The sequence below is a fragment of the Malania oleifera genome, chromosome 1 (genome assembly GCF_029873635.1).
Source record: "Malania oleifera isolate guangnan ecotype guangnan chromosome 1, ASM2987363v1, whole genome shotgun sequence".
Lineage (NCBI taxonomy): Eukaryota > Viridiplantae > Streptophyta > Magnoliopsida > Santalales > Ximeniaceae > Malania > Malania oleifera.
Genome location: NC_080417.1, coordinates 47,224,289 through 47,237,838, shown reverse-complemented (window position 1 = coordinate 47,237,838; position 13,550 = coordinate 47,224,289). Strand labels below are relative to the sequence as shown.

General features: G+C 38.2%; 1 protein-coding gene across 1 annotated transcript; it reads left to right on the top strand.

The window, feature by feature from the left end:
• The first annotated feature begins 5,124 nt into the window (after positions 1-5,124).
• LOC131160633 (uncharacterized) lies at positions 5,125-6,009 on the top strand. Its single transcript, XM_058116518.1, has 2 exons — positions 5,125-5,842; positions 5,930-6,009. The coding sequence occupies exons 1-2, from the start codon at positions 5,125-5,127 to the stop codon at positions 6,007-6,009; spliced, it is 798 nt and encodes a 265-aa protein (XP_057972501.1).
• The last annotated feature ends 7,541 nt before the right edge of the window (positions 6,010-13,550 follow it).

Sequence of the window (13,550 nt, the reverse complement as noted above, 5' to 3'; positions counted from 1 at the left end):
TATCTCAATGGAAAATGTCCTATTTATAGATGAAATGATGCTATATTTTTTCGAAACTGATAAAACCTAACTATTTAAAATTGTATCATTTTTGTTGACCCTATGGCTCATATCCCTATTTTGATTATGACAAATATTCAGGTATTTAATGTCTATTAAGTTGATGTGCAGGTTTATCTTGACAGTATCATATGATGGCACTCGAACACCCAGAGGAAAATGAAGACCCTGAAGACCCTACTTGTAATTTATTTGTTGTAATTTCTATATAGGTCTGTAATCTTAATTAAGAAAATATCTATAATAGTCTGCATTTCATGCATATAGGAACCACAAGCTCAAAGACCTTAGAACGACTCTAGGTCCCTACACAAAATCATGACCATAGATGGACCTTAGGGAACACCCTTCGGTCGACCGACGCTGGATTTTTTCAGTTTCTTCAAACTAAAAAGAAACTATAAATGACCCTAGGACACTCATTCATGCATATATATATGTATGGTAATTTGAAAAGGGTGATTGCATGCTTAAACATGACCGAAATGCACTAAATAGGCACATTCGGTTGATCGTACTCTCTAGAATAATTCCTCCTGGTCGACCGAATCGAGACTGGGTCAATAGTTTGACCACTGCCCGAGTGACCGAACTTACCCAATTCATTATCACCCGGTCGACCGAACTCTTTAGGAGTCAACTTTTTGATCACCTGGTCGACCGAGCCAAAAATGTAAACTAACTACCTAGTTGACTGAGTTCCCACATATGGGAACTTAACTACGCTAAATGAAAAAATCGCCCTTGGACCTCCATGTCCAGTCAACCGAACTTGTAGTTCAATTTGTTCCCGGTCAATTGAACCATGCACAACTCAGTCAACCAAACTTCCTACAATCAACCGATGCTCTTAGGTTGCCCCAATATTTTTACCGCGGTTGATATTTTTAGATGGGATTAAAATAATTAAATTGTATTAAAACTTTCTTAATAATTCCAAGTGTGTCCTAAACGGTTATATTTTTTGGGAAGTCTATATATACCCCCTCATTTGGAATAATTAGTATGACATTAGAAAAACAATAAGAAATATCCTCTGAATCTCAAAAACCTATTTTTACCTATTCCACTCCAAATACTCTCATATATTCATTCCCTTGATACATCATAGCATTGTGAGTATATTTTTTGTGCTAGTGATTATTAGGTATTGCTAATGCTCCCTTTGTCTTGCTTCAATATTTGATATTGATTTTGGAGAGTTTGTGATTACGCGTGAAAATTATGTAATTGGACATTTCAATCTGGTCTTTATGGCTTATATTTTTAATTAAATGTCTAAATTTATCCAATATTTTAATAAAGTGCCAAAATCATCATTCTTGAACTTTATTGCACTATTTATGAAGTTTTGGTAATTTTTTATCGCAGGAAAATTCCCGGGAACCAAAACTGATACCTGTTTGTATTTTGTGCATAACTTTTCCATCTGAACTCCGATTGAGACAATTCAAATTTGTGGAGAAAGAGGAAAGGATTATCTACAACTTTTGTGTTTTACATTTTGTGAGAAACCAGCTCCAGAAGAATCATATTTGCGATGAACAGAGAACAAAAAAAATGAAAAAAATATAATAATTCGGGTCCTCTAAATGGGTCAAATCTCTCAGCCGGGTCGGGTTGGCTAATTTGGGTAGGGCAATTTTTCTCTCTTCTTTATAACTGGCCCGCGCAGCTGCTCCTCTTATTCTTCTTCTTCTTTAAATTTTTTCTTTCTTTCTTTCGATCTTGTCTCTCTTCTCAGCTCTCTCTTTATCTTTCTCCTTCTCGTTCTCTCTTTTCCTTCCTTCCTTCTCCCTCTAGTTCTTTTCCCTCTCCTTCTTCCTCTTCTACTTTGTTCTTTCTTCCCTTAGCTCTGTCTCACCCTCTGTTTCCCCTATGTTCTCTGAGTTCTCCTCTGCTACACCATTTCCGGCAGCACCTTTAGTCCTACAACTCAGCCACTGCACGAGCCTCCCATGCCCGTCACAGCCCAGCTTGCTCCAACTGCCTGCTGCTAGCAACCACACACAGCAGCAACCTCTCTCTCCACAACAGAGCACCACACATAGCAGCAACCCGAGCCTCCATAGCAACACCATCCTCTCCAGCAGCAGCTTCAGCAAGCATCTTCCCATGCATCTCTCTCTCTCTCACTTTTATCTTTTCTCTTTTAATATTGATATAGGATGGTATTGTTTTTTTTTCTTTTTAATTTACTGAAGGTATTTAAAAAGTTTGGGTTTTGAATATTTTATTATCTTTGCAATAGTTGATTGTTTAATTATTTGTTTTTTGTATTTTATTTTATTGGTAGATTTAGTTGGAAGTTCATATTTAATTACGCTTGGTTTCATATTTAAATTAGTTATTTTTTTCTTTCCAAGATTTAATTTTTTTTTTCGATGTTCGGTTTAGTTAGGACCGGTTTTATCAAAGTTCATATTTTTATTTTCTGTAACGTTTTTTTTTTTTTTTTTTTTTTTTATGTGTTGCATTTTGATTTGAGTTCTTGGTTTGTGTTAAAGTTCCGTTTTTTAGTGCGCACGTGTGTGTTTGATTGAGTTTCCATTGCATATTTTAATTGCTTATTCGTAGTTTCCATCTTTAATAATGTGTGTTTAGGTATTTCCTTAAGTAGATTAGGATTTCCATATTTTTTTTTATTTAGTGAATGTTAGTTTTAGGGTTTTTAAATTACGTGTCATTTAATTAATTAGAAGTAAAATTGAACAACCTTGAAAACTCTGAATCTGAACTGAGTTCAATAACCTTTTTGTTTTTGATTGGAGAAACGTAAATTTTGAGATTAAAATGGATTCCCTGAGGAGATGATCAAGGCCTTGGGCTTAATATTACACGACAGAACTCCTATACTTGGGATAGCTCTCGAGCTGCTCATTTTTCGTGTGAGTCAAATTTTTGGCGCAGTTGCCGTGTTAGTGGATTTTTGCTGGCCATTGTGATGTTTGATGCCCTGGGTTCGAGATAATTCGAATAGATTGTGTAGACTTTCACCTAGCACTAGTAGGGATACACATAACACTGAGTCTGACTGTTCACCTGTTAGTCCTGCGAGTGATTATGAGTTTGAGCTGAATAATCTGTTTGACCATTATTTTGAAGAAGCTATGGCTGCACATGCACCACGTACACTTGAAGATTTTCTACAGCCTGCACGAACATCTACACCTTCATGCATTGTGTTGCCACAAGATGCACCGAATTTCACTCTTAAACATGGCATGTTATCTGTGATTCCCCAGTTTCACGGGATGGACTCTGAGAGTCCATACCAACACTTGACATACTTTGAGATGGTTTGCACCACTTTCATTAATAGGGTTGGGACTGATGAATACATTAAACTGCGTTTGTTTCCCTTTTCTCTGAAAGACAGGGAAAAAATCTGGTTTAATTCTTTGCGCCCTAACTCTATTACTAGCTGGGCTGAAATGCAGCGTGAGTTCTTACATAAGTTCTTTCCTCTTCAGAAAAATTAGTACCTGGAAGAGCAGATCAGTCAGTTCATGCAAAAAGATGGCGAGACATTCCAGGCATGTTATGAGAGATTCAAGGACCCGATGAACATATGCCTGCACCATGGTTTCGAATCGTGGAGGTTAGTGAACTATTTTTTTACTGCTTTAACCCCTGTGTGCAAACAATTTGCCCAGTCTATGTGCAATGGGATGTTCTTCCGTAAGGAACCAGACGAGGGCTTATCATTTTTGGATTATCTCGCTGAGAGTGCCCAGCGGTGGAACGCACGACCTGAACGGGTGTCAGTAGATGCCCAACCTATCCGAGCAATTAGTGGTAGGGGCAGATATGAGGTCAAAGAGGACACTAGCTTACAGGCCCTTGTAGCTGCGTTATCTAAGAAATTGGAAGTCATGGAATCCGAAAAGTCGAAAGCTGAGATTTGTACGATTTGTGAGACTTCAGACCATAGATCTCAGGATTGTCAATTCTTACCTGTGTTGCAAGAAAGCAGATCAGATCAGGTGTCATCGGAAAATTGGGTCAACAAGACGCAGAATCAGCAGCTCTCAAACACTTACAACCTGGGGTGGCAAAATCATCCAAACCTTCAATGGAGAAATGATAAGCCTGGTCCATCATCTTCACAGGATCAGCAAGCACCTCAATCATATGCACCGCCTCTGCAACCGACATACAATCCAATCGTAGCTCCTCAACCGCAGTATCAACCACAACAGTTTTCCCAGAGCTACGCACCCCCAGGATTCCAACCAGCTTTAGCCCACATTCTAGTAAAGAAAGCTTCTGATGATAGTATAGCGCAGGTGGCAACCACGCTCCAGCAATTCATGCAAATGCAAGTTACGACCAATGGAGAATTGAAAGATGCCGTAAGCAAGATGAGTACATAGCTTAATACCCTGGAAAAATGAAAATTCCTTGCACAGCCTCAGCCTAATCCCTAGGTATACAGACAGCAACAATAGTCAGTGCACAATGTTTTAGGGGATGCGTATGAGTCAGCAAAAGCAGTTATTACTTTGCGAAGTGGAAAAGAAGTTTTTCATCTTGCATTACCTACTGATCAACAGCTAGCCGCACCACCACTTGAGGCGGTAGATGAGATAGATAAAGGAAAGAAAAAATCAAATGAGTTCGAGTTCTACAACGCCCGATAATAAGAAAGATGAGCCAGTTAAGGAATACCAGCCAGTGGTCCCATACCCTCAGCGTTTGATGTCTGGACAAAAGAACAAGTATCATACGGAGATTCAAGAGATATTCAAGCAAGTACAAATCAACATCCCACTTTTAGATGCCATACAGCAGATCCCCGCATATGCAAAATTCCTGAAAGACCTCTGCACCATAAAAAGGAAACTGGTCATGAAGAAAAAGGCTTTCTTAACTGAGCAGGTCAGTGCATTGATTCTTAGTCAGACTCCATAGAAACTTAGAGACCTTGGGTCTCCCACGATTTCGATCTTGATTGGTGAATCTCGCATCGGGAGAGCTTTACTTGACTTGGGGAGTAGTGTGAATCTGCTCCCATTCTTGATATATAAACAACTGGGTTTAGGTGAATTGAAGAAGACCAATATGATGCTACAATTAGCAGACAGATCCGGTAAAGCTCCACAAGGCATCATTGAGGATGTATTGATTCATGTCGACAAATTCTACTACCCAGTGGATTTTGTTGTTCTGGAAATGCAGCAGCCTGTGTCCACCACCTATCAGACTCCCGTTATCCTTGGCCGATCATTCCTTACAACTTCTAATGCTTTAATCAACTGTCGAAGCGGAGTACTCAAGCTTACTATCGGGAACATGACACAGGAAATGAATGTGTTTAATAAAACGCCGATTGGGCGTGAGGAATTAGAGGTACACGCAGTAGACATGGTGGATGACTTGGATGCATTGGAGTTGTTTTCAGCAGTTGGTCTAGATGGTATATGTGAAAGTGAATCTCCTGGAAAACTTGAGGTAATTGATAAGCTGTCCATAGGGATAGATGAAATACCGGTCCGTGATGAGCAATGGAGACCGCCGAAATTGACTATGTTAAACATCACCTATCCAATCACCGACATGTCATATGACCCTCGAGTTGATGATATTGTGAACTACTTTGCTACCAATCGAACATTACTACAAGACAAGCGACAGTTCTTTTCAGAAGTCAAGATTATATTTGAGAAGATGGGTTGTCCTAACCACAAAGCATGGCTCGAGGAATTGGATGATGCGCGCTGGGCTTACCAAGCTGCAATCAAGAGAATTTCAAGAATGACTCCATACAGGTTAATTTACGGTAAGGCATGTGATGTACCTGTTAAAATTCAACATTATATATTTTGGATCATAAAACAGATTAACTTTTTACTTGATAATGCCATAGGGTTGAAAAAATTGCAGGTGCATGCGCCCACAAAATCTAAAAGGAAAGCCAATGACAAGGACTGCTTAGAGAAGAGGTAGATGAAGGTGCTGCATAAGCTCAAGGGAAAACAACCCTTCCCTAGTCAGCAAGAATCTCTCTGCAACTCTAAATACCGTCTGTTTCCGTGGAAGCTGAGACCCCTCTATGGCTCGTATATCGTTGAACATGCTTGTTCCTATAGCACAGTAGAACTAGTGGATCCAATGAATGATAATAATGTCAAAGTCAAGGAGTAGTAGCTCAAGCCTCCCACGATTCCATTCGATCCTAATAAGGCGGTCTTGCTTCTACAAGACCCTAGGGGAGTTTGTTAGAATTTGTGTATTCCCAAGAGGGGGGGTGAATTGGAATTTTAAACTTTTTCTCCTAGGTTAATGTATTCAACAACAGTATATGCAAAACCTAGGGCCTGTCTATGCAATTTCCAAATGCGTAGATAAATATAATATGAAAATTAAGTCATACGCATCATTCACCCATAACATACATGTGCGGTAAATGTAAAGTGCGAAAATGTAAGCAAACACACGATATGTTATTGAGGTTCGGTCAACTGTGCCTACGTCCCCGCCTCAAGCTCGCAAGCTTGAGGATTCCACTAGTAGCTCACTTAAGGGTGGAGCGACACCGTTTACAACCAGGTCAAATTAACATAGGGCTGACCTCAACCTTAACCAGGTCAATTAGCGGGGCTGACCTCAACCTACACGCCTTAACAGGACGACGCACCTAGCTTTCCTAACCGGGTCTAAGCCAATCCGGGACTATTCTAGGGCTAGTCTCCCTCTTCAAGCCCGTGCCTGGAAATACAATAGATTTGAAATACAATCAAATGGTACAGTGATTGTGCTTTCAAGTAAAGCAGATATGTATCCAAATTCGCGCAATAATATACACCACAAATATGAAATAATTTGTAAGCTCAAAGTGGTCTAAGATGTCAACTCTCAAATAGATTTACTATCGTTGTAATGAGTGCGTGAGAGTGCAAACCTAAGTGATCTTTGTATCACAGGATATTCAATCTAAGTGCTTAAACAAAGATATTATCCAAACTTCATATATTTCAATCAACAAGTTTTCTCAATACATATATGTATATGAAGCTCTAGCAACGTATAAGTTTGGTTTGCAAAAGGATATTCAATCTTTGTATTCAGCAAGGGATATATGAGTTAGCGAATATTGCAACAAAGATTTTATCACACTAGCAAATATCTCATCAAATATTTTCAAGATAAAAACACAGTAGATATTTGAAAATGTTTTTGCAACCAAAAACAAATACAATTTTCTTAAGATGTTGTAATGAAGGTGCAAATCTTAAAAGATCTATCAAAGTTTTCTTAGGATAGACTTATTCACAAAGTCTCCTAAGAATACTTAGGTTTAGTTCTCAATGAAAATAAATCAATCAAAAATGAATAGGAGAGCAAACCTATTAACTATAAACACTCAATCGACTTACAGAGGATTTAAGAGATCGAAAAAGGTAAGCATGAATGAATGGGGATTGGATATGAGTATTATAGGATTTGGGATTTTCAGAGAATTTCTCTTAATCAATATTTTTAATCCCTTTTTGCTAATTATCCAAAATAAACTTATATATATAGGCAAGGGAGAAAATATGACCGTTGGGGACCTATTGGGTATTATTAGAAATGTTTAATGACGTTTAAGACATTTTAACCCTGTTTAAAAAATTATTAACCGCGGTAAAAATAGGAGCAACCCGAGAGGTCCGGTCGACCAGAAATGGTTCGGTCGACCAGGACTCAAATGGCTCGGTCGACCAGGGGCATTTTGAACTGAGTGGTCGGTTGACCGAGGCAGGCGATTTTGCAATTTTCTGAGGTTCGGTCGATCGGGGCTATTTTGAACTGAAGGGCTCGATCGACCAGACCGTTGGGAATTCTCCCAAGACCCCTCGGTCGACCAGGTTGTTGGAGTACAAATTTGGTCGGTCGACCGGGAGGTCAAAATGTTGACTCCCAAGTGGTTCGGTCGACCGGGGTCAAATGAACTATAAGGGCTCGGTCGACCGGGCCTTGGTCAAACTGTTGACCCAGGGCCAGTTCGGTCGACCAGGCCAAAAATGAACTGTTTTGGCCGGTCGACCGAAAGTGCACCAAGTGTGCATTTGGTCCCGTATTGACCTAAACAAGTCCTATTCAAGTGCCTAACAAACATATGTGAAATATGTGTGTGTCCTAAGGTCACTTGGGGTCCAATTTGAAGACACCGAAAAAGTTCGGTGTCGGTCGACTGCACCCTAAGGTTTTTCTACGGTCATTTCTCATTCATGGTTCGATTTGAGCTTACATAATAAATCATACGTGTGATGTGTGTGAGCTTATTACAAACCAATTGCCCTAATTACTATTACAGACCAATATAGATATATTACAGAGAGTATGATTTGGCCTTCAAGCTTTTCTTGCTTTGTGCACATCTTGATCTTATCATTCTTGATTCCTGCACAAAAACTCAAACACTCATTAGATACAATGAGTATTTGTCATAATCAAAACTGGGCGTGACCAATAAGGTCAACAGAGTCTTCTGACCTTTCTATGTTACTGCTTTCTTTTTCATTTTTTTCTTTTCTCTTTTTGTTTTATTTTTCATTTTTATTTTTGTCTTTCCTTTTTCCTTCCTGTTGCATTAGTCAGTAGTAATTTCCCATTAGTTGTTCACCGTGCACAATTTTATTTCCCCTACGCTCTCACATTGAGGACAATGTTCCACTTTAGTTGGGGGGGGGGGTGAGCATTCGCATGTGACACTGTGCATGTACACGTACCGAGTTTCATATTATTAAAAAAAAAAATCAAAAATCACAAAAAAAAAAAAAAAAAATCAAAAAGAACGAGAGAAAGAAGGAGAAGCATTGAGGAATTACATTGCACTATGCTATGCTTAACAATGCGTATACCTTTCACATACTTGCGTATAACTTAAGAATGACACACTTGAGTCAATCATGCGTAGTTTCTCTTTATATTATTATTATGACTCCATGAAGAATCGATTGGTAGTACATTCGTGTTAATTTGGCTATATAATTTCCTGTATTTACACGACATCTCACGAGATTGAATAAACACATTCACGTGATTCATTGCACTTAGGGTTTCCTGTGAGCACTGAGAAAGCACCCGTGGCGACTATGACACCTTGTGAGATATCCTTGAGCTATTTATTGTCCTTTTGAGCGTTAATATCAAATCAGAGTTCATGGAACTCAATTCTCTTTTTTCTGGATGATTCCTTGTACACTAGTCTTTGTTTTTGATTTGCTAGCTAGAGGTGACACCTAGTGGGGAGATAGAAACCTAGGTCTTGTAGCCTACTCAAAATGTGAAGGCTGAGCCACCCCTAGTGATAGACTTAATTCATAGACCCTTATTCAAGCTCAATTCCCATTGATGGTATGAAGATTACAAAAGAAGTGTTATGATTGTCCTAATTGCTCAAGAAAATACAAAAAATAAAGAATGAGCAGAAAAAAAGAATAAGCAATACACATGCACATGAAATGAAATGTCAATGCCAGTCCAAATACATATCACAAGGACACGACACATATTTTTCACGTATGAAGATTCTTCAACCGATTAATGCCTCAGATGTATTCACGACAAGTTTATGAGTAAGTTGATCTAGGGTGGTTTCGGTTGGATATGGCAAGTAAGTGAGAAGATGCTAGGGTGAAGGACCCGACACCTCATAGATAGGCTAGATCCTTTCTAAACTAGTCCACTCCATATACTTAGCGTTGTTCCTTTTAATATGTGGGATGTTTGATCGCGACACTCCTCCTCACATATGATGAGTGAACCCATTTTCTTTGAGTGTTCTTGAGGGTATACCAGTTAAGCCAAGTCTAAGCGACCGTTCTGTAGGTGTCCACTGGTATCCCAGGTGTACTGAGTCACACACACACACCTCGAGAGTCTACCTGTTTATACTCGAACTTATATGACTACATTAACTCTGAATGTGCCACTAATTAACTTCATGTGAATATACTACTCTTAAATGACATACAAATGACAAAACTTGCATAAATGACATGCTTCAAAGTTGTGTGTACTAAATATGAACGAGCCAGTGTGAAATTCAGTTATGTTCTTGTATGTAAAATGGTATACTTGTCTCGCATGTGCATTGATTTCATGATCACTGGAGTTTGTAGTTGTAGGCACTACCCTGAAATTCATTCACGTCATTTGCTAGAGACTAGCAAAACGTTAGTTGGGGGGGGGGGTGTGATTACGCATGAAAACTGCGTAATTGGGCATTTCAATCTGGTATTTACAGCTTATATTTTTAATTAAATGTCCAAATTTGTCAAATATTTTAATAAAGTGACAAAATCATCATTCTTGAACTTTGTTGCACTATTTATGAAGTTTTGGTAATTTTTTGTTGCAGGAAAATTCCTAGGAACCAAAACCGATACCTGTTTGTATTTTGTGCATACATTTTCCATCCGAATTTCGATCAAGACAATTCAAATTTCTAGAGAAAGAGGAATGGATTATCTACAACTTTCGTGTTTTGCGTTTTGCAAGAAACTAGCTCCAGAAGAGTCAGATTTACGATGAACAGAGAACGAAAAAAATGAAAAAAAATATAATAATTCGGGTCCTCTAAATGGGTCAAATCTCTCAGCCGGGTCGGGTTGGCTAATTTAGGTAGGGCAATTTTTCTCTCTTCTTTATAACTGACCCGCGCAGCTGCTCCTCTTCTTCTTCTTCTTCTTTAATTTTTTTCTTTCTTTCTTTCGATCTTGTCTCTCTTGTCAGCTCTCTCTCTATCTTTCTCCTTCTCATTCTCTCTTCTCCTTCCTTCCTTCTCCCTCTAGTTCTTTTCCCTCTCCTTCTTCCTCTTCTACTTTGTTCTCTCTTCCCTTAGCTCTATCTCACCCTCTGTTTCCCCTCTGTTCTCTGAGTTCTCCTCTGCTACACCAACTCCGGCAGCACCTTCATTCCTGCAACTCAGCCACTGCACGAGCCTCCCATGCCTGTCACAGCCCAACTTGCTCCAACTGCCTGCTGCCAACAACCACACACAGCAGCAGCCTCTCTCTCCACAGCAGAGCACCACACACAGCAACAACCTGAGCCTCCACAGCAACACCATCCTCTCCAGCAGCAGCTTCAGCAAGCATCTTCCCATGGATCTCTCTCTCTCTCTCTCTCTCTCTCTCTCTCTCTCTCTCTCTCTCTCTCTCTCTCTCTTATCTTTTCTCTTTTAATATTGATATAGGATGGTATTGTTTTTTTTTTTATTTACTGAAGGTATTTAAAAAGTTTGGGTTTTGAATATTTTATTATCTTTGCAATAGTTGATTGTTTAATTATTTGTTTTTTGTATTTTATTTTATTGGTAGATTTAGTTGGAAGTTCATATTTAATTACGCTTGGTTTCATATTTAAATTAGTTATTTTTTTCTTTCCAAGATTTAATTTTTTTTCGATGTTCGGTTTAGTTAGGACCGGTTTTATCAAAGATCGTATTTTTATTTTCTGTCATCGTTTTTTTTTTTTTTATGTGTTGCATTTTGGTTTGAGTTCTTGGTTTGTGTTAAAGTTCCGTTTTTTAGTGCGCGTGTGTGTGTTTGATTGAGTTTCCATTGCATGTTTTAATTGCTTATTCGTAGTTGCCATCTTTAATAATGTGTGTTTAGGTATTTCCTTAAGTAGATTAGGATTTCATACTTTTTTTTATTTAGTGAATATTAGTTTTAGGGTTTTTAAATTACGTGTCATTTAATTCATCAGAAGTAAAATTGAACAACCTTGAAAACTCTGAATTTGAACTGAGTCCAGTAACCTTTTTGTTTTCGATTGGAGAAACGTAAATTTTGAGATTAAAACGCATTCCCTAAGAAGACGATCTAGCCCTTGGACTTAATATTACACGACAGAACTCCTGTACTTGGGATAGCTCTCGAGCTGCTCATTTTTCGAGTGAGTCAGTTTGGCATAGTTTATCCCACATATTTTTATTGATAAAATGTTGTGTTAGGAAAAACTCATAGGGTTAAGGATCTTTGCATTGTCATTGCAAGATTCCTATAGCTTTATTTTTGTGTGCAAAATATTTTTCAAAACTAGATGTCAAATAACTCTTGTGTTAGATACATTTGAGAAAATATTTTTGAGGTTGCTTGAATACTCTGATTGGCATCTTTGAAACCCTAAGCGTGCATTGAAATATTTTGTATTATGTTTCAAGGAAAATCCTGTTTATACACTCTTGTGCATATTTCAGATTATCCATAATATTGAGTGTTGATTGCACACGTAGAGCACCGACCTTATAGTTCTTACAACATTGAGGTGCATTGATTTTATTGAGTTGTACTGGTACACATACCTGCTTTTGTAAGAAGTGTATTTTCGTGTACAAATTTATACACATTGGTTGTATTCCAGGCACGGGTCTGAAAAAGGAAGCCTAACCCTATTGAATAGTCCTGGATTGGCTTAGACCCGGTTAGGAAATTTAGGTATGTCATCCTTGTAAGGCATGTTGGTTGAGGTCAACCCCTTTAATGGACTTGGTTGTAAACGGTGTAATCCTTATGCTGGTGTAGCCAAGGTAGAGACGTAGGCACAGTTGGCTGAACCCCAACAACATATCGTGTGTCTATTTATATTTCCACGCTTTATATTTACCACACATGTATATTATGATGTGAATGATGTGCATAATTTAAATTTCTGCATCTTATATTATATGCACAGTTGGGATTGTATAGAAAGACCCTAGGTTATTAAATCACATTGACTTCTGACTTAACTTAGGAGAAAAGTTTAAAATTCCAATTCACCTCCCCCCCCCCCCCACTCTCATTTAGGGAATACACCAAAGCTAATATTTGGTATTAGAGCCTCATTGCACTAGATTTAAATGTTTTTGCAAAAAATCACAATGGCTCAATTTAGTGTATCCCCATTCGGAGAGGGATAGTCACCTTCCAGTCCTCCGTTATTTTGTGGTGTTGATTATACCACTTGAAAAATTAGAATGGGCATATTTGTAAAATCCATGAATTGGAGGGCCTGATAGGTGATTGATAAGGGAATTTGTATGTCTATAAAAAATGATATTAATTTGATGCATGCAAATTCATATACCATGAACATGTTATATCTTGCATTAGATTCTGATATTTTTGTTAAGTTTGTGGCACGTCAGAATGCAAAATAAATGTAGGATGAACTAGAAAAAAAATATGGAGAATCCCAGGAGAAGGAGATCGTAACTCCTCCAAATGCTCCAAGCTCAAATGATCAAAAGGAGGTAAATCATGATCTAGAAATCAATGAGGAGGTATATGATTCTCACTCTAGCTCATTTGATGATTATTGTGAGGAATGTTGTGATGTATCATATACTGAATCATCTGTTGATAATACTATTACTGATGCATGCGATGATTCTCGTGGAAAATATTGCAATATATTGTATGTTGAATCATCTATCAAACCTTGTGATAATTCTGAAAATGATTCATGCCATGTTTATTGTGAAAAATCTTTTGATGAATCATCTGATAGCT